This window comes from Sminthopsis crassicaudata, chromosome 3, assembly GCF_048593235.1.
Source record: "Sminthopsis crassicaudata isolate SCR6 chromosome 3, ASM4859323v1, whole genome shotgun sequence".
NCBI lineage: Eukaryota > Metazoa > Chordata > Mammalia > Dasyuromorphia > Dasyuridae > Sminthopsis > Sminthopsis crassicaudata.
In genome coordinates, this window is record NC_133619.1 from 476,865,404 (window position 1) to 476,887,093 (window position 21,690).

The 21,690-nt window shown below is 33.3% G+C and overlaps 1 protein-coding gene across 2 annotated transcripts in view; it reads left to right on the forward strand.

The window, feature by feature from the left end:
* UBL3 (ubiquitin like 3) overlaps positions 1-20,850 on the forward strand; it is a 78,573-nt gene extending 57,723 nt beyond the window's left edge. For both annotated transcript variants that reach the window (XM_074303557.1, XM_074303558.1), the window contains 4 exons: positions 5,955-6,063; positions 12,406-12,492; positions 18,208-18,285; positions 18,831-20,850. In XM_074303557.1, coding sequence (XP_074159658.1) covers positions 5,955-6,063; positions 12,406-12,492; positions 18,208-18,285; positions 18,831-18,883 — 327 coding nt within the window. In that variant the 3' untranslated portion in view covers positions 18,884-20,850. The remainder of the gene's footprint in view (positions 1-5,954; positions 6,064-12,405; positions 12,493-18,207; positions 18,286-18,830) is intronic.
* Positions 20,851-21,690: the final 840 nt, after the last annotated feature.

Sequence of the window (21,690 nt, forward strand, 5' to 3'; positions counted from 1 at the left end):
GTAAATCCCTCCAGGCCTTTCTGAAATCAACCTGCTGATCATTTCTTACAGAACAATAATATTCCATAATATTCATATTCCACAATTTATTCAGCCATTCTCCAATTAAGGGGCATCCACTCAGTTTTCAGTTTCTGGCTACTACAAAAAGGGCTGCCACAAACATTCTTGCACATACAGGTCCTTTTCCCTTCTTTAATATTTCCTTGGGATATAAGCCCAGTAGAAACACTGCTGGGTCAAAGGGTATGCACAGTTTGATAACTTTTTGAGCATAGTTCCAAATTGCTCTCCAGAATGGCTGGATGTATTCACAATTCCACCAACAATGTATCAGTGTCCCAATTTTCCCATATCCCCTCCAACATTCTGCCTTGTCTTTCCCTGTCATTCTAGTCAATCTGAGAGGTGTGTAGTGGTATCTCAGAGTTAATTAATTTGTATTTCTCTGATTAATAATGACATGGAGCATCTTTTCAAATGGTTAGAAATAGTTTCAATTTCTAAGCCTGAGAATTGTCTGTTCATATCCTTTGACCATTTATCAATTGGAGAATGGCTTGATTTCTTATAAATTAGAGTCAATTCTCTATATATTTTGCAAATGAGACCTTTATCAGAACCTTTGACTGTAAAAATGTTTTCCAAGTTTATTGTTTCCCTTTTAATCTTGTTTGCATTAGTTTTGTTTGTACAAAAACGTTTCAATTTGATATAATCAAAGTTTTCTATTTTGTGGTCAATAGTGATCTCTAGTTCTTCTTTGGACATAAATTCCTTCCTTTTCCACAGGTCTGAGAGGTAAACTATCCTATGTTCTTCTAATTTATTTGTAATCTCATTCTTTATGCCTAGGTCATGAACTCATTTTGGCCTTATCTGGTGTACAGTGTTAAGTGTACCATTAATATACTTTTATTATATAGATTGATTCATGTTACTTTCCAAAGAGGATGTATAATTGGATTGAATTCATGAATCCAACTGTCTCCCAGGGAAAAAAGAAAAAAGAAAATTGGACTCTAGTTTTCTGGTTTTGGATTGAGGTGAAGGGTGAAGGACCAATAGGTATAAATGAGCTTAACCTTTTCATTTTCTTTTTTTTTTAAATTATACCTTTTTATTGACAAAACATATGCATGGGTAATTTTTCAACACTGAGCCTTGCAAAAACTACTGTTCCAACTTTTCCCCTCCTTCCCTCCACCCTCTCCCCTAGATGGCAGGTAGTCTCATACATGTTAAATATGCTAAAATATATGTTAAATACAATATATGGATACATGTTTATACAGTTATCTTGCTACACAAGAAAAATCAGATTTAGAAATAAGGTAAAAATAACCTGGGAAGAAAAACAAAAATGCAAGCAAACAACAGAGGATTGTAAATGCTATAGTATGGTCCACACTCATTTCCCAGTATTCTTTCACTGGGTGTAGCTGATTCTGTTCATTACTGATCAATTGGAATTGATTCAGATCCTCTCATTGTTGAAGAGAGCCACGTCCTTCAGAATTGATTCTCATACAGTATTGTTGTTGCTGTGTATAATGATCTCCTGGTTCTGCTCATCTCACTCAGCATCAGTTCATGCAAGTCTCTCCAGGCCTTTCTGAAATCATCCTGCTGGTCATTTCTTACAGAAAAATAATATTCCATAATATTCATATACCACAATTTATTCAGCCATTCTCCAATTGATGGGCATCCATTCAGTTTCCAGTTTCTAGTTGCCACAAATATCTCTTTCTGGACGCAGATGGCATTTTCCATCCCAAATCTATTGGAATACAAAAAGAGCTGCCACAAATGTTTTTATGCATTACAGGTCTTTTTTCCTTCTAATTTCCCTTTGGGATATAAGCCCAGGAGTGAGCTTAACCTTTTCTTATTAAGAGCGATATACCCACAAGTTGATATTTTTGTTATTACAATTAAATTGCAAAAAATTCTCAATATTTCTTTGAATTTATGTCTTCACCTGTGTTTTTTCTGTGTGAAAGACAAGAAGAATGGCAAAGAACACAAGAATAAAGTGTCTCTATTTTTAAAAGAACTACTCTCTCTATTCTCCAGACACATTTGGAATTGCATTTTTGAGATCAAAGAAACTGAAAGAAATATTGCCTTGACATGTTTCAGGCAGCTGGTACACAATCTGCATTCAGCAAGTTAGGATTTGTGTTTTATTTTAAATTGCAGGCTTGAAGTCTGTAGAAAATGCAGACTGAAAAAAATTCTCCCACTTAGCTATTTTCAATTTAATACTCATCAGAATGGTAAGCTCTACTGGAAATTAATTTATTCCCCCTTCCCCAGGACCTATTTCTTACTCTCAAATTGTATCTTTAAGTGAGTAATTTTTGAAGCTTTTGTAAACTGTCCTGGATTTTATTGTTTAGCCCAAAGCCACTTTTGATCTCCTGGACTGATATGCCATCTAAATTGTAATGGATTCTTGATTTTGAAATGTAGAAAGGGAGGTGTCAAGCTAATAAAGTAAAAAAAAATATATATATATATATCATGGATCAGTTTTGTTACATAAAATGCTAATAATTTTGTAAACATTAACCCAGATAGTAAGATAGATTCTGAATGAAGTTGTTTATTTTTTTTTGTTTTTGTTTTTTTTAAGTGTGGAAGGAAAGTTTGGCAACAAACAAAATTGTTTTCTTTTAGTCAGATTTCTAAAATATCTTTATAATTTTGGTAGCAGTGGAATTTTAAGATGTGGATTATTTTGTAAGGAATATTTTTTGGGCTTAGAAAATAAAACCAGGAAGCAATAAGATCCTAAAATTTGATGGCAAGTGAGAAAATTGGACATGTATTCCAATCAAATTTCTTTAATTTCTCAAGCCTTATTATGAATAAATGACCACATTAATGGGTTCTTTTTTTGTTCTTTATTTAAAATATGTAGTCTTCTATTCTCTACACCTCAAGTAGTATGAAGTTTGCATGTTAATTTATATCTCTTTTCTTTATATCATGTAAATATGTCAAATTTAAGAAAAACTATGCTATAGGCACCTCAGACTCAATATATCCTGTACTAAGATCATCATTCTTTCCCCCCAAAAGCATCTCCCCTTTTCATAACTTTCCTGTTTATATATGATGGTGCTATCCTCTGGATGCAGTTTTTTAATCTAAAGATCTTAAAATTTTTAACTCTCAGTCACTCTTCATACCTAACCAGTTGCCAAATATTGTTCTACCTATACAACTTCTCCGCCATTGGCCACCCCCCCCCCCATCTTTTCTCATCACAATCACTCTGGCTTGGTTCCCAAATTAACTTTAAAAACTGGACTATCATAAAAGTTTTGTAATTGATCTTCCTACTTCCAATCTTCCTTACTTCTCAGCCACCCTCTACATGTCAATAAAATCCATCTTTCTGTGGTCTCTCCAAAATGGCTTACTTGTGGCCTTCACATATAGTATAACAATTTCCTGTCACTGATTTCCCTACAAGCTATCTCCTGTGGTTGGAAAGTACTCCTTCTCACTTCTACCTTTTAGAATCCTTCATTTCTTTCAATGGTCAGTTCCAGCACCACCTTCCCAGCTTGAGATCAACAAAGGCTATATTCTCCCTAGTTTAATTGCTTCCTTCCTTTCTATCCTTCCCTAATTATCTTTTATTTAACTTGTCCACATATATTATATAATTTGTCCACATATATTATATAAGTTCCTTATGGGTAGAAGGACTATTTTATTTTTGTATTTGTATATGTATGCCCAGTATTTAGTCCAATATCTATACTAGCTAATATAGTTGGCTCTAAAAAATACTTGTTTGAGTGATAATCTTTTCAGGTATGCTATCCTGGGAATCCTTTTGGATATGGATTTAACTGGATCCCAGTTGACTCTTAATTCTGTGAGCCACATCACTTAATAGGCAATTGAGAGTATATTTATGACTTTTTCCTTCTTATCTATGTAGCTCAGCTCCTTTTCTGCAACTTAATAGCCCAGTACTTTGAGCGGTTAATTTTACTTAGGACACACTAAAAGTATGTCAGAGACAGAATTTGAATCCAGGTCATACTATTCTGGGACTGCTTTCTATTCACTGTTTCAACATTTACCTTTCTCATCACTTAATATTGTTATATTACTCCTTTACAGTCACACCATTAAGATAATATTTCATCAGATCTCATATATGAAATGAGATTATAATGCCTATTCTAGACTAGCAAGTCTCTAGGAAAACTACAAGTATATGAAAAGTGCTTTTCAGTAAGAATTTCATTGCCTCATTATATTATAAATTGTGTAGATAGCAGTTTATTCAATATTCAAACTCAAACATTATATAGCACTTTTCCACATAAAATATTGGTGATCTGCCTTATTTCTAGATTTCTTTTATATTAATGTTTTTCAATTCAGTGTTTAGTCAAATCTCAGAGCATTTTTCATTCTTTCTCTACAGATCAAGGGAAGAGGGGCTGATAATTGGTAAATTAATTTCTTTCGTTAAATAAATGTACAGTGAATTGAAAATATGTGCTAAAACTGCGGTCTTTATATCCTATTATTCTCCTCTTCCATCCCTCAAGACTTCCACAGTGAACTTTTTTATTACCCCCTTCCCCCAAATAATTAAATAACTGCCCATACTGTTGAGGAGAAAGCAATATATTAATAATTTAATTAGTATGGTTCTAATTAGTTTTTTTTTGTTTGTTTGTTTAAGTAACAAAACTATTCAGACTAAAGATGCTTCTTATAGAATCTATAATTGAATAATACTTGGAACTTTTTTCAGCTATGTCCAATTATATTGGTTCATCTCTAAGTTATATATGTATATGTGCCTCTTTCTAAAATGTAGTGTTAAGACTGATTGACAAAGTGATCTAATAGGAGGGAAAGGGACCCAGATGTGCCCTTTTAGTAGTGACTAAAAACTGGAAACTGAATGGATACCTATCATTTGGAAAAATGGCTAAATAAGTTATGATATATGAATGCTATGGATTTGTTCTATAAGAAATGACCAGCAGGATGATTTCAGAAAGGCCTGGAGAGATTTACATGAACTGATGCTAAGTGAAATAAGCAGAACCAGGAGATCATTATACATGGCAACAAGAAGATTGTGTGATGATCAACTATGAAGGATGTAGCTCTTTTCAACAGTGAGATGACTGATGCCAGTTCCAGTCATCTTGTGATGAAGAGAGTCATCTACAGCCAGAGAGAGGACCATGGGAACTGAGTGTGGAACACAATATAACATTCTCACTCTTTTTGTTGTTTTTCGCTTGCATTTTGTTTTCTTATTAATTTTCTTTCCTTTTTGATTTGATTTTTCTTGTGCAGCAGAGAATTTTATAAATATATTTTCATATATTGGATTTAACATATATTTTAACATGTATAACATATTGGATTGCTTGCCATCTGGGGTGGGGTTGAGGGGAAGGAGGAGAAAATTTGGAAGACTATCCAAGGGTCAATGTTGAAAAATTATCCATGCATATGTTTTGAAAATAAAAAAAAGCTTTAGTTAAAAAAAAATTCTATTAAAAAATATTGATTGACAGTCTTTATAGAATTGTTTTATTTACTGATAAGAGTAAAATGGCATCAAAAAAATCAAATCTTTTGGGAAGTAATTCTTTTTCTAGAAGGGTAGGTGAATTTTAAAATATGATATGTGAAAAGAAATATATACCTTTAAAATGTATCACTTTATGAAATAGATTTAAAATGAGTCTAATAAGAATACTATAATTTTGCTCTTTAAAAAAAGTCTTAAATGTCAGTTTTTTTGCTTTTGGTAAATAAAAATTGTCACAAAATGGTTGTAGTACCTAAATTTTATCACATGATTAAATTAAGACATTACATAATTACTTTCCTATAAAATAGTAAGCCTTTATTTTTTTTTTTTAATAGTTTTGGTTTTTTTTCCCTTTCAGATAAATTTACGACTCATCTTAGTGAGTGGAAAAACTAAAGAATTCCTGTTTTCTCCTAACGATTCAGCAGCAGATATTGCAAAGCATGTGTATGACAATTGGCCAATGGGTAAGTAGTCTTTTGTCATGATATGTGTCATTAAGTTACTTGTTTTTTGTAACTTAGAATAAGCAGGGTCATAAGGCTTATGCTGGAGGAGCTGATTTCCAAAGTTCTTTACAGTGCTAAGTAAGAGGATTCTATGTTCATTTTCAAGAGTATTGTCACATTAAGGGAACTGATATAACAGTGATGGCCACTTGCTATAATTGTAGAATTTCTCTTTTCTGATAAGCCCTGCTAAGAGCTTCACAATGTAATTAGTAGTAAAAATGGAGGTTATAAAAAACCTTTATTTGGAATTCTCTTACCTTGATTGTATCTGTAACTTTGTTATATAATAAAAATCAGTTTTAGGCTGCAGCCTTTAACCTAGACAGAGGTCCTAAATTACTGGCTAACTAAAGCCAATAAATTTTTAGGAGTTGAAGCAAGTCCCAGCAGATCTTTGAAGTTTGTCATTTTTATTTAATTCTACTTTGTCTTGTTGATGTTATTGGTTATAGTAGTATAACTAGAATAAGTAACAATATAGTTCAGCTTTAGAACTATAAACTAAGAAACCTTTAGCATTCTACCTGGATTTTCTATTTAAAGAAAACATAAATATTTATTAAATCTGTACATCTGTGCCCCTTTCTTCTCTCCCTGCAAATAAGGCCATAAAGATAGCTATCACTTTAACAAAAAATACTAAAACAGCAAAAAATTTAAATACAAACAGGATGTGTTTTTTAAAATTGTAGCAAATTCCTTTTTACAAAGGCCATTTATAATTACAGGTTAGTAAGACCTTTCTACTCTGAATAGTTATGAGATCAGGAATATTAGTTTCTTTTTAGTGTTTTTAAAGAGCCAGTTTGAAGCAACCTACTTCTTAAAAAAAAACCTACTTTGACACAAAAATTCCATTTTCTATTAAACTTTTTCTGTATAAGATCTTTACCTTTCTGAAATTCTCTGTGTAACGTGTCTCTAATCTGAATAGCCTCTTTTCTTCTGGACTTTTTAAAGCCCTTTTTATATGAGAGACTGACTTTTTAAAGCTAATTTATTTTAGTTTCATAAGTTATGAAATTTTGAACTTGAAAAATAGGATTTTAAGGGGGAAACTTTTAATGCAGAATCACTTCTGTATATAAAAATTAATCACTACTTTTGTCCCTCTTCCTGTAATCTATAGATGAATGATGGTCTCTGAATTCATGCAGTTTTATCTGAGCCTGGACCTGTTAGAATTTGCTACTCACTAAAGCAATTTTAAGACTGGAGCTTTCAAAAGGCTGGGGAAGGAGAATATATGTGATTGGGAAAGTATGTAGAATTGGAGCCAATGAGGTTTTGAAAGAATGAGGCTGAGGGAAATTAAAAGAAAACTAAATAAAAAAGAATCACTTAAAGTATGAAGAAGAGACTTAGGAAAATACTGTGCTATCCTTTTCAAAGTCTGTCCAGCCATTTAACACAAGGGTTCCTTGTATAATTGCTTGGACATGTGTATGTAACTTATTCCTAAATGAATTTAAATATCTTCTCTAAAAACCTGCTTTTGTCTTTTACTTTTTAAAATTTCTGTTAGTGTCAACATTATTTCCTCAAATCTTCTCCCTGATCCCAATATCCAGATTAACATATTTGTCTATTCAGCCTATGAAATGTTCATCTAGACCCTTCCTAGCTTTTTTCAAGCCTATTGTACCAACTTGATATCTTCTTTCTTCTGATCCATTCTGCTGCTAAAGGAGTTTTACTAAAGTACAGTTGTGATCAAAGCATTAACTTTTTTAGATACCTTCCATGGCTCCATATTGCCTAACAAGATAAAATTTACACATAGCCTGAAATTCAGAAGTTTCCCCAGATTGGTCCTAAACCTGCCTTTCTAGCTTTAACTTTTTCAGTATCCTCTTATTCAAAGGAGCAGCTGTGACTAGACTTTTACTTTTGTTTGAAATGTCATCATCTTCTTCCTAAATCTCTTGCCATTGATAACTTTCAAGACTTATTTCAAGTTCTAGCTTCTATGAAATTTTCTCTAATCCAGATTCATCCTAGGCAAAAATGTTCTCTTCAAAGAAAGAAAAGATTACTTCTTTCTACTTACCTCAAATGACATTGTGAGGCCCTAATAACTATATGAGTCGTGAATTATACTGTATAATTGTGAGCTATTATTATTATATTTTGGGTCGCTAGTGTTAGGTCTGGAGTCAGGGTTACTTATCTTCCTAAGTTCCGATCTCACCTCAAACACTTTAATGTTCTTCATCTGTAAAATAAGTTAGGAAAGGACATGACAAACCAGTTCAGGATATTTTACCAAACTCCAATCCCTCCTGCTGCTCCCCTCAAAAAACAAACAAACAAATCCAGAAACCCAATAAAATCCAAATTAAATCACAAATAAACATGAATGGAATAACTGAACAACAAAAATTATTACTATTATCTATTTCTCTCTTTTTGCATTTGTCACATTCTATATTGCCTTTTCCCCCAAAGGATTATATTCAATTTTTCTAGGTAGGTGATTCTTGATTGTAATCTTGACTCCACTGCTCTTTGGAATATTATATTCCAAGCCCTCTGGTCCTTTAATGTAGAAGCGGTTAAATCTTGTATTATCCTGACTGTGGCTCCACTTAATTATTTCTTTCTGGATGATTACAGTATTTTCTACTTGATCTGAGAGTTCCAGAATTTGGCTATAATATTCCTGGAAGTTTTCATTTTGGAATCCCTTTCAGAAAGGGATTGGTGGATTCTTTCAATTTCTATTTTACCCTCTGGTTCTAAAATATCAGGACAGTTTTCCTTGATAATTTCTTGAAAGATGACGTCTAGGCTCTTCTTTTAATCATGGTTTTCAGGTAAATCAATAATTTTCAAATTACCTCCCCTGGATCTATTTTCCAACCCAATTGTTTTTCCAGTGAGATATTTCACATTGTTTCTTTTTTTCATTCTTTTGGTTTCGTTTAATTGTTTCTTGACTTCATAAAGTTATTAGTTTCCATTTGCTCAATTCTAATTTTTAGGGAATTATTTTCCTCAATGAGCTTTTGTATCTCCTCTCCCATTTGGCCAATTTTGTTTTTTAGGGCATTCTTCTCCTCGTTAGCTTTTTGTTTTCTTTTGTATCACTCTCATTTATCTTCCCAATTTTTCTCCTACCTCTCTTACTTAATTTCAAAATCCCTTTTGAGTTCTTCCATGACTTGAGACAAATTCTTATTTTTCTTGGAGTCTTTGGATATAGGAGTTTTGACTTTGTTAGCTTCTTCTGAATGTGTGTTTTGTTCTTCCTTTTCACCATAACTTTCAAAGATCAGAAACTTTTTCTGTTGTCTGCTCATTTTCTAGCCTATTACTCTGCTTTTAACACTTTGTTAAAATAAGGTTCTGTTTCCAGGATGGAGAATACATTGTCCCAACCTTCAGGGGTTTTGTGCAGCTGTTTTCCCCTTAAGGGCCTGTAAGTTTTCAATTCTTCCAAGAGATTATGATCTGAAGAGAATGTGTTTGAGTGACCCCAAGCACTCTTTTTGACCTGGAATTGTGAGGAAGGTCCCTGCTCTACTGTGGGTATTACTAAGTTCTAATGTGCTACAGCCACAGTGTGCTTCCTCAGCGCTAGTAAAAGAGTCCTCCTTCTGAGGATTTATATATAGGCTGAGTCCCTGGAAGCTGCTGCTGCTACTCCAGCGGGGGCCACTGCCAGCTTAATGGCTCTCAAGATCCTCTCCTGGTTTGCTGGGATTCCCCTCTCACCCTAGTGAGACAAACCTTTTTTGCTGACCTTCCAAGTTGCCTGTGGTGCCCCTGGGCTGAGAACACCTCCAGTGCTTTCACTGATTCACAGACCCCAAGGCCTGCTTCAGGTTTCCTGGGACTGGGACTAGGACTGTGCTATACTTCCACCTTGGTGCAACAGATCTTTGTTGTCCTCCTCTTAAGTAGTCTTCAGCTGGAAGATTTTTTAACTCCATCTTTTTGTGAGTTCTGATGCTCTAAAAATTTGTTTAGAGTCATTATTTAAAGGAATTTTTTTGTGATACTGCCAGTGGCTGCTGGAGGTCTAACTCAGACCTGTAGAATGGATCTCTTCATGTGAGAGGATGATAATGCTACAAGGAGACAGAGACAGCTTCGTTGTCTGACCTCTCTCTCTTCCCTCTGCCTCCAGTTTATCTCATTCCCAGTCCACAAGCAACACCCATGTCAGTAAGGCTGCCCTGCAACTCCTTCAGATGTTATGATCCACATCTATAGAGGCTCAAGGAGAATTGACCTGCCCCTTCAGGGGCAGTTTGGGGCAGAGCTCGGGCAAGTCCTTGGCTTTACTTTCTGAGTCTGCATATAAACTCCAATAAAGAGCTGAAGATTTCCTGTCTGTCTGTAGACTTCTGTGAGGGTGTTTGTTTTGTTTGTGTGTGTGCGTGTGTGCATGTGTAGAGGAGGGTCTTTTTGTGTGTGTTGTTTTATTTTGGTCTCTTCTGCATCATTCTGCATTGCCACCCAATAATATTCTAGTATGAAGCTGGGAATCCTTTTTACCCATGTTAAAAACCTATACTTGAGGTATACCTTCTTTATGTTTGAAGATTTTCTAGAGTAAATCTATATGGGACAAAATAGAAACTGACTTTCTTAGGTCAAAATCCAGATCAGTTATTTAAAAGCTCAGAACCATTAGAAATACATTTTTTTTTCTTACAGTGGTAATTTTTCCATTATGCTCCTGTATCACGATTTATTCAGCTACATCATAATCAATGGATACCTTCTTTATTTTTCTGTTTTAAAAGATGCTGCTGCTATGAATATTTTTATATGTTGTGGACTCTCTTCATCTCTTCCCTTCCTACCATGTCTTTGATCTCTCTGAGAGTCATACAATGTATTTACTTTTCTCACATAATTCCAAATTGTTTTCCAAATTGGTTGGATCAATTCCTGTTTCAATCATCAGTGTACTAGTTTGCTTGTCTTCCTGTAGCCCCTCTAGACTTTAATATTTCTGTCCTTTGTCATCTCTTTTCCAATTTACTGAGTTTAAGCTAAAATGTCCTGATTATCTATATTTCTTTTATTGTTAATGTTACATTTTGCATAACATTATACTCTTTTACAAAAACTGCCCCCCACCCCATACCTGGTACACATCCTCTCACTCCTACCTAATGGAATCCCTGACTTCTTTCAAGGCTCAGCTCAAGTGTCATTTCCTAAGAGAGGTCCTTCCCCAAAGTTGTACTAGTCCTTCTTTCCTTTCTTCGTCTCCTTCCCTTCCCCTTTCTCTCCAGCATTTTGTATATTTTTGTGTTTATTTAGTTATGTACATGATGTCTCCTTTCAGTAAGTAGAATGTGCATCAATAAGGCACAGATGATTTTGTTTTTCTTTGGATCTCTAGGACCTAGTACAGTACTTAGTATATTTAAATAGTTGTTAAATAAATTAACTAAAGGGGGAATAGACACTTTAATTTAAATTTGTATTAGCAAATTTACCATATTTAGAGGTTCCCCATTCTTAATCTAAACAAAATCTTTTACCATTCCTTAATGGTAAAATTAGTTATATTCTTGATATTTTACTGTATTTTTTGTTTGTTTGTTTTTGTTTTTGTTTTTGTTTAAGTGACTGGTAAGGAAAGTTAACTTACATTCATAATTTTTGCTTTCTTTTCTAATTCACTGCAGTTCTTAGTTGTTTTTGGACACTTTATTCCAGAGATATTCTCCATTCACCCCCACCCCTTTCCTCTAAAAAATATCTCACAATTTAAAAGGGTAATAAAGATGTTCCATACTACTATTGGTATCCAAGGAGGAATTTTTGTTTGGTGTTGGGTGAAACATGCATGCTCAGACTTACAAGAAGTTAAATCTCTGGAGGTTTTTTGAATTGTGAACAGAAGGACACAGCATGGAAGCATTTACCTATGTATGTGTGTATATAAATGCATTAGCATATATGTGTCTGTTGAATTGAATTGACAACCAAAAGAGACATAAATTTTTAAAATTCAAACCATTAAATCTTAACCTCTTATATACAGTTGATGTAAATTAAAGTAATTATCAAAAAAAATTTTTTTTGATAAACCCTCTTTTGCCATCTCAATATTTTCTATTTGTTCCATTGAAGCTAAAATTTGTCTTAAATCCCCTTTTCAAGTAAGAATATGAGTGACTCCTAGAATATTATGATAGTCACTGCAGAGTTTCAAATGAAGCTAAGTTTCAAATGTTGCATCTTGCCAAGCTTATGACTAGATTAGAAAAATATATTACTCCCTACCTATCTTTTGGAATTGATATAACTAATTGTCTCATTTCTTTTCAGACTGGGAAGAAGAACAGGTTAGCAGTCCAAACATTCTTCGACTTATTTATCAAGGACGATTTCTACATGGAAATGTGACACTAGGAGGTAATAAAGTCATTTTTGTAGGAAGAATTAATTATTGAATAATAGGATTTGTTTGTGGGTTCTTTTAGGTTATCTTCTTAATATTTTATAAAACCTAAAGTATTAAATCTTTTATGAATCAGACTCTTTTCTTTATTTTTATTTTTTCAAAACAATAACTTGTTATTTTCAAAATATATGCAAATAGTTTTCAGCATTCATCTTTATAAAACCTTGCGTTCCAAATTTTTTTCCTTCCTTTCCCCCCCACTTCCTCCCTTAAACAGCAAGTAATCCAATATATGTTAAACCTGTACATTTCTTCTATACACATTTCTACATTTATCATGCTACACAAGAAAAATCAGATAAAAAAGGAAAAAAAGCGAGAAAGAAAGCAAAAAATAAGCAAACAGCAACAAAAAAGGTGAAAAATCTGTTGTGATCCACATTCAGTCCGAACAGTCCTTTTTTTGCATGTAGATGGCTCTCTCTTTCCATTGGAATTGGCCAATCAGATTCTTTTCTGTTGTAGTTAGGCTGTTATGACATAGTTGGAAGATGGTCCTTTGAGAGGAACACATTTTTTAATTGTTTCTCAGGCCTAACTGGTTTTGTTGTAGTATTTTTTGATAATTTGTTGGAATATAATTGTGGTTATATGATAAGAAACAATAAAGTAAGGCTAATCTGTCTCTAGAGTAGAGTTGCTAGTCATGTGAGGAATAAAAATAAATGGGTTTTTGCAAAAATGTTTATATAAATGCAGCTTAAGGGCGCCCCCTTGTGGGTAGTTTTCTGTAATTAAGTTTCTTTTTTCTTTTTGTTTTAAATATTGGAATCATCAAATAATTTAATTTTAGAGCTGGAAGGAACCTTAGTGATCATCCATCCATTTCTCTCATTTTACGGATTAGAAAACTGATCTTTTGAGAAGTATTTTGACTTTCTCAAAGTCATGAATAGTAGGTGATAAGATGCTACTTCCCAGTAATATATTAGACATATTGATAATTTGTTTTTAGCTGTAGGATTTCTATGTCATAAGAATATAAACATGTATAAGCCATGTATAAGAAGGTATGTGTGTGTGTGTGTGTGTGTGTGTATATATATATATATATATATATATATATATATATATATATGAATTCACTATGTGCAAGGCACCATGATAGGCAGCAAAGATGCAAAGACAAAATGAACAAAATTAACTTTTCAATGTGCTTACATTTTAATTGAGAAAGTGAATTATTTAGGAAAGAAGATATGCTTCTAAACTCCCTCAAGTCAGCCATAAATCTGCAATATGCATGGATTAGTAGAAAGATGGGGGGTGGGGGAAGCAATGTGAATTTTTTCCTGCATTTTTCCAAGTTGGACCTTTTGGGTACTCTTTTGGTTCTCCTTCAATCTCATACTGATCTTCCCTTATTCTTCTCTATTGACTCATCATCAATATCAAGGCTCTGGGCTAGGTTGTCTTCTTGACTTCTGCCATACTCTTTTAGTTAATTCATTATCTCCCATCAGTTTAACTGTCATCTATGTAGATGATTTCCAGATCAGTAGTCTCTATATATTCAGCCTTGGTCTCTCCCCCAAGCTTTAGTTCCTCCCCCCCCCCCACCCCCCCACCCCACCCCCCCCCCCGCCCAGTTGCCAAAGATTTTTCAAACTGGATGTTCTATGGGCATCTTATATTTAATGTGTTCCAAACCAAGCTCATGATCTTTATGCCTAAACACTCACCTCTTGCAGATTTCCCTGTTTCTGTCAAAGGAACCACCATCTTTGGATTCTCCAGGCCCATAACCCTGCCATTACCTTTGAATCTTCATTCTTCCTTCAATTGCAAAATTGTCTTTTCTATCTCTACATTATTTCTCACTTGTGACTCATTCTCTCCATTTATATAGCTTTAACTGAAGTTTATATCTTCATTATATCTCACCTTGATTATCGAAACAGCCTTTAAATTGGTCCCTGCCTCCTCTGGTCACACCAGTTTTTCTTTAAATGTTTGTGCTAAAATAATTTTCCTTAAATATGGGTCTGACCATGTGACTTTCTACTCAGGCAAGTCCAGCAGCCTCCTCTTGCCTCAATGGTAGAAGGTAAAACTCCTTTTGCTTTCTTGAGCCTTTTATAACTTAGCCTCAACTTGTTTTTCCAGTCTCATGGACAGTACTCCCTCACTCATACTCTTTGATTAAAATTGGTCTTCCCTCAGGACAGGTATGAAGTCTGGGTATATAGATTTGAGTCTGGAGCAAAGGAAATTGAGAAGGATAATTTGGAGAAAGAAGTGTGTTCAGAAATATAAACAAGGACTATAGATATCTTTTGGTCAAAGAAAGGAGAGCAATGGAAAGATTTCTTCCTGTTTTAAATAATTACTGAATGCCCAACCCAACACTAATTATTTATTAAAAGTTTGTTTAGGTGATGAATATGATAAATGTATTTATTAATAATAAATTTATTATATGATTATCACATAATTAAATTTTTATTTAACTCAGTAATAAGTAATGAATTAAATAATTACTGAATGCTAACTGAATGCTAATTAATCCATGCATGGCTAATCCAGAATAGCAGGTATGGGAGGAGAAAGATCTACTGCCTCTCTTTACCTACCCACCTTTCCTTTTACCACTATCTCTGTCTAAATGCCCATGAAACATGGGGCACTGATTTGCATCTCTTTTTTTTCCTCAGGGTAGGCAAAAGGGTCTTGGCTTTTTGCTTGAGACTAAGCCTTGCCCTACCTTTAGCAAAAAGAGGGAGATATTGGTACTCTGTGTTGTTTCTTGGACATTTAAACAGGAATAGTGGTATTGGATCCTTCTCCTGCCGTACCTGATGTCCTAGACTGGCCATTGAATTAACTAATGAGACCTGACTCTAGGTAAAAAGGCAGAATCTTTTGCTGTAGAAAGAAGGTAAATTATCTAACCAAATCCCAGCACCTGTTGCATCTTCTGACACTTAGGGAGGTGCAGCAGCAGGAGGATTATCTTCAACATGGGAAGAATTAGGAATTTATGATAACAAGATCTTCCTCCCCCAATCCTGGTGCTAATTAGGGGATCCTTTAGTCCTGGCTCCTGTCCAACATCTTATATAAGAGATAAGTCCCAGCTTGGGCAGACCTTTATATTTAGGATAATGGATATTTGAGAACCCATTGGAATCTCTGGGTTGGAGATAGGAAAACTTCATATTCCTTCCCCCTTTTCCCAACTTCCCAGTGAAACCTCTAAGATTGGGGACAGCCTGCCAGTCTTCCCCATATCACTGCCCTTCTTGTCTTGGCCTGAGGGAAAAGGTGATGCCTGGTTCTGTGTTAACAGTTTGTTATCTTCAGAATTTGTTTATGCTTGGGGCAAAAGCCCTATTTAAACTCTTTGATTAAAACTCTGCAACCAGACTATGGCCCAAGTGAGAAAGATTATCTTCAGTTTCTGAGGTTGTCTATGTAATACTTATATAATTGACTGATTCAATTAAAATAAAAACATTAAACTGTTGGCAATGTGTAGATTTGTTTTTTAAAAAGTGGATTACTAGAAATTTTTATTTTTCACCTACTAGTATTAGTACTATGTGGACAGTGATACAAATGTTCTTTCTGAATTTCTACTCTCCTTCTGTAATCTCCAAAGACCTCCTTAGAATTATTATTCTTGTAGCATAATTCATTCTATATATTATGTCAACATCACATAATAATTTTGTCCCAAAAAGTTATTTTATTCTTTCTGCGACCTTTAGCATCATAGTGATTTAACTGTTTTAAACACAGAATCTATTCTAAATTGATAAGGTTACTTTATTTATAACATGCACAAAAGTATAAAACCTTAAGAAATCAAATTTACTCAAAAGTACAGGCCCAAACTTAAGTTCAATAGGCTTTAAATCTATCGTTATTCTAAGCCTTTCCATCATAATGTAGAATCTGCTTATAATAGAATATTATGGTTCATTTCTTATTTCTCTGTTAATGCATCGCCACTACCAAAAAGTTCATCTACAAGTGATCAGCCTATTATAGTTAGTATAGGTTTTATATTCAAGTTCATTTTTAATCCAGTTAGGATGTAGAAGTAATATATCAGTTTTTTTTTCAAAAACAATTTGGAAAGGTTATATAATGAAAGTCCAATTTATATTTTGATGTTAAGTGAAACAATTGTGATCATCGAAATGTGTTTTTATCACACACACACATACATACGCAGAGGCATGCTTATATGAGTATGGAGCCATCCCAGGAGTCAGTATGAGCTGAGCAAGGGTCATGTCCTACCTCCAACACATGCTGCTATTGTAATACTAAACAAGTCACTTTCTTCTCAGTGTGCCAGGCAGCTCTCTAACACCAGAAAAGGTATGAAAAAATGGCCAGTCCTGCCAGTGAAGGAAAGACACAATACAAATGCAATACAAGAAGTTAATTTAGATTCCCTTGAACAATTTTTTTTCTCACTTCATTGAAGTCATCATTGCCCCATGTTCAAAATTTGAAGGGTATAAAAAGAAACAAATCTAAAACAATTCTCCCCTTAAGCAAGATGGGCATTGACCTTTATGAAAAATGTTGAAGAAAACTGGAGCTTTTTTTTTTTAAATTCTGTATTCCATAAGCCAATGATCATAATAGCAGATAATCAAGTTTTATTACTGAATAATGATTTTTAACCTTATTCATAGATAATGAAATCAGAAACTGAATGGTAGTAGAACTAAATAAGTGTTATGACTGTTGAAACATCAGTGAAGAAAGCCAGATTTACTCGATGTTTGTCATGTCCGCAGAATTACAAAGTAATTTTCTTTGGAAACTTGAAGAAACTGCAAAAGTTTTTATGAACAATGCCAAGACAATAATTCTTTTAAACTAACCCTCTTAGAAAAATGGTTGTCTTCTTGATATAGAAATTAGAATGCAGGAAAGAAAGCTCAAAATGAAATTTCTGCATCATTTTTATTTTGGTTTCTAGAAATTTGTTTGGTATAGTTGATTGTATCACATTTTTAACATACGATCAGAGAAACAAATATATCCCAATTACAATGCCTCAACATTTTCCCTAATTTATTTGAAATAAATAGTTGGTTTTTTTTTTTAATGTAAAGCATTATGTAAATGTAAGGGTGCTGATGATAAAAAAAAAATGACATGATTCCATAGTTGTTTGGTTTGTTTGTTTTTTTTTTTTTTTTTTTTAATTCTTTTAAGTAAAAATCTCACAAGATTAACTAGTAGTTATCAAAAGATAGATATCACCTAGGTATTGTAATTTGAAAATCAGGCATGGAATTATTAACATGTGAGACTGTTGTTTGACACCTTATAATTTTCAAAATAATGAGATATCATCCTTTTAAGAATAGACTTATCAGCTCCACAGGAAAAAAGGCCAGTGGCTTACTCTTCTTCAAAACACCCACACGGTGCTCATACAATGCCTTGTACACAAATAGGTATTAAGTAAATATTTGTTAAGAATAAGCAAGTGAGTCAGTTAATATATTTGTTGGTCATGAGGATATATTTCATTTTTAAATTGTGATTTTTTAAAATATGAAATTTTTTTTTGTGTGGATGTAGTCACCTTATTAAAGCTCAGTAAAATGTGCTAATCCAGTTAAAAAATGATTTCAATTCTCTGTAGCTAAAAAAAAGTTGATGTATTTTTTAACAAATTACTGTATTTCCTACAGCATTAAAACTTCCTTTTGGCAAAACAACAGTGATGCATTTGGTGGCTAGAGAGACATTACCAGAACCAAACTCTCAAGGTAAGCTGTCCATCTAGAGGCACATGAGCAAACGTTCAAATGTGTCAAGGCTTTTCTTCAACTTTCCACAGGAAATCTTCAGTTTGTGAAAGTTTCTTATTAAACAAATAATCAACCACTCTGGGATTTAATAGTTTTTAAAAGTATGTATTATAATTCTTTAACATATGTAAATCACTGTTGTTCATCTTTAGTCATGTCTGACTCTTTGTGATTGCATTTGGGGTTTTCTTAGCAAAGGTACTAAAGTGATTTGCCATTTTCTTCTCCTGCTCATTTTACAACTGAGGAAACTAAAGCAAACAGGATTAAGTGATTTGCCTCAAATCACAAAGCTAGTAAATGGCTGAGGCTAGATTTAAACTGAGAAAGATATCTTCATGACTCCAGGCCTGACACTAGCTACTGTGTCACCTACCTGCTTAACACAAATAAATAAGGAATTTAAAAGTTGTGTTAGGTTGATTTCTATACTTTCCTTCAATAGGATCTTTAAAAAGAAAGTTTCTAGCATATAAATTGTTATTTTTGTTTATTTTCCACAGGTCAGAGGAACCGTGAAAAGACTGGAGAAAGCAATTGTTGTGTGATCCTGTAAAATGCTGATGTTTCTGCTAAGTGTGGTGTCATATAAGTCTTTGTCTTTCATGCTGCTGGGATAGAAGAGATCCAACATTGCTTCAGACATGCTTAGGAACAGTCTGTAAATCCATGGAACTGAAAATATTACATGAACACTGTTGTTGCATTTTCTCTTGCAAGAAGAGATTCAAGAACATTTTCACTTTGACTTTTTATTTCTAGTTATTTTTATGTTGAGCAATCTTATAATTCATTGGTTTTTGAATGCAGTCAATCCAGGAGAAGAGGTTATAACATGTTATCTTCCACAGCAGAAACCATTTTGCTGCCATAAAAATTTTCATCCAGAGAACTAATAAATCAAGTGTTCTAAATGCAATTTGCACTAAAACTGGTTGACATTATTTCATTATTTTCATCAACAGAATTTGTAACTCTGTTCATGACACCTAGAAATAATCTACTATAAATTCCATACTGGAAAAACATTCATCAATTAATAATGTTCATAAATGGCCAACTTTTTTTTTTTTTTTTTTTAAGGAGAAAGGGCAGGAGAAAAATGGAAATTAAACTAAACTGTTCAGTGAATTCTACCAAAGTTAACCTTGGTAGCAACACTGGCATAGGATATTTACTAAACTGAGTGTGACTCTATTTTAACTGCAACAAATGAAAAAACAATGTGCCTGTTAATTAAAGCACTCTGCAGAGAGCTGTTTAATTGTTTTCATTAATGATGTGCACTCTTTGGTCATACAATAGTCGAGTGCTTGTTCATACAGCACAATTAGGGCAAAGAGTGTTTTCTAGCCTTAATATGGGAGGGGTAATTTCCTGTAGTCCATAGGCTTTTATTATTGTGCATAACTATTAGAAAACCTCATCTACTGATCAGTTTTATGTATTTGAATATCAGCAAATTGATGGTTTTTTTCCAGTAATTTTTTCTCATCTGTACCTTAGTGTCCAATGTCATGCTTACTCATTAGACATTTCAAACAAATTCTTAATATTTAAAAAAAAAAAAAACCCTCTTTGACATAGTACTAGTTTTGTTTATGTAATCTGCATTTGGTATTAGTGCTTGCAATTGTATTAAAATCAAAAGCTGATTTTTAAGGCATACATGATTTAAAAGGATGCCATTTTTTTTGTTTCATACCAATAATTTAAAACTTGATATGCTCAAGAAATTTGCACAGCACTAAAGCATGAGCTAGTTTCATCTAAATCTGTAAAAATATAAAAGATTTTATATTTTTTCACTGGGAAGAAATTCTTCCTGGGTGAAATTACAAATATGTGTAGAATATATTTAATAAAAATCTTATAAAATACTTAACTATAGAATTTAAATATAGATTGGCGTGTAGTATAATAGAACAATATTCCATATAAATAGCTTTAGCTTTCACACAAATTAAAGTCACAGGCGGACATTGTGTTCTGTATTTAATAAGTGTCCACAGCCCTTAAACATACAGGTAAATGTTTCCAGATGGTCAACATCATTTAAATGTAATCAGGTTATTTTATTCATTGTTATTGCTTTGATGAAAAGGCTTTATATGCAGTAGATCTACAAAAGTATTGTTCATACTGATCAGAATTAAATTTGTATAGAGCAGAGTTTTAAAACAAATTGTAAATAGTACTAAACATTTTCTTTCTGCAACCTGTACTGATAAAATCCTTCTGTAAACTAAATAAAAGAGTATTGTAGTGCATTTGGGTGGTAATTTTAGAGGTCCTTGATTAGATCAATAATTGTTTAAGCAGTTGTCATCATGTTTAAAACTATGTTTTTTATTGGTATTTTCTTCTGAGTCTTGTTTTTTAAATTACTTAATATATTATTATTTAGTTTGTGATGTTCCCAATGTATTTCTTTGGTATTTAATCTGATTTATTTCCGCACAGTTACTACATTGAAAAAATTTATGTAGTCTGTGTTCTCATTAAAAATATTGTATTCATAGATACTAAATATTTATATTCTTATTATTTATACTCTAGTTCACATAAGTGTCATATCAGTGTAATTAAAGAATAGTCTGACAATTTGCTTGATTAGGCAAATGCTCCATTGATGACTTTTGTTGGACCATTGTAATAGTCTCCTAGCAGTTTTTCTTGCTTCCATTCTCTCCCTAATATAATTTATACTTAATTGCATATCTGATCATATAAATTGTGTTCTAATAACTCCTCTTGCCTTCACCTCCTATTCTATATGATCCATCCTTAACACTACAGCCAATTTAATCTTCTTAATGTAAATGTGGTCCTTCAAACACTTCTCTATGGTCAATTCTCATTGTTTCCATATTGGGGTTCATTTTCCTGGCAATCGAGGCCAGCCATAGTCTGGTCCCATCACTCTGTACCACCAGATGCTGTAGTGATAGCCTAACCTCAAACGCAGATCCTTCCACCTGCTTTACTCTCCAACCAGTCTGACCTACTCTTTGTTTCTCAGTCTTGCACTTTTTTGCCTCTTTACTTTTCTCAAACTGTTCCATGTCTGTAATTTCTTGTCTTTTCTTATTCAAGTTTTGAATTTCTACTTCTTTTAAAGTGCAACTCAAATACTATCTCTGTGAAATTTGTTTCCTTGACCCTCCCTACTCTAGTCTTTAAAATCATTCTCACAAAGCACTTTATTTTGCCCCCTATCTAATACACTTGTTTTGTTTTTTATTATTTTTATCTGTATTTGAATTATTTTCCTCCCTCTCATAAAACTATAAGTTCCATAAGAGCAAAATTTTGCTAAATTTTGTATCTCCTCCAGCCCTTAGAACAGTGTTCTGCACTCAT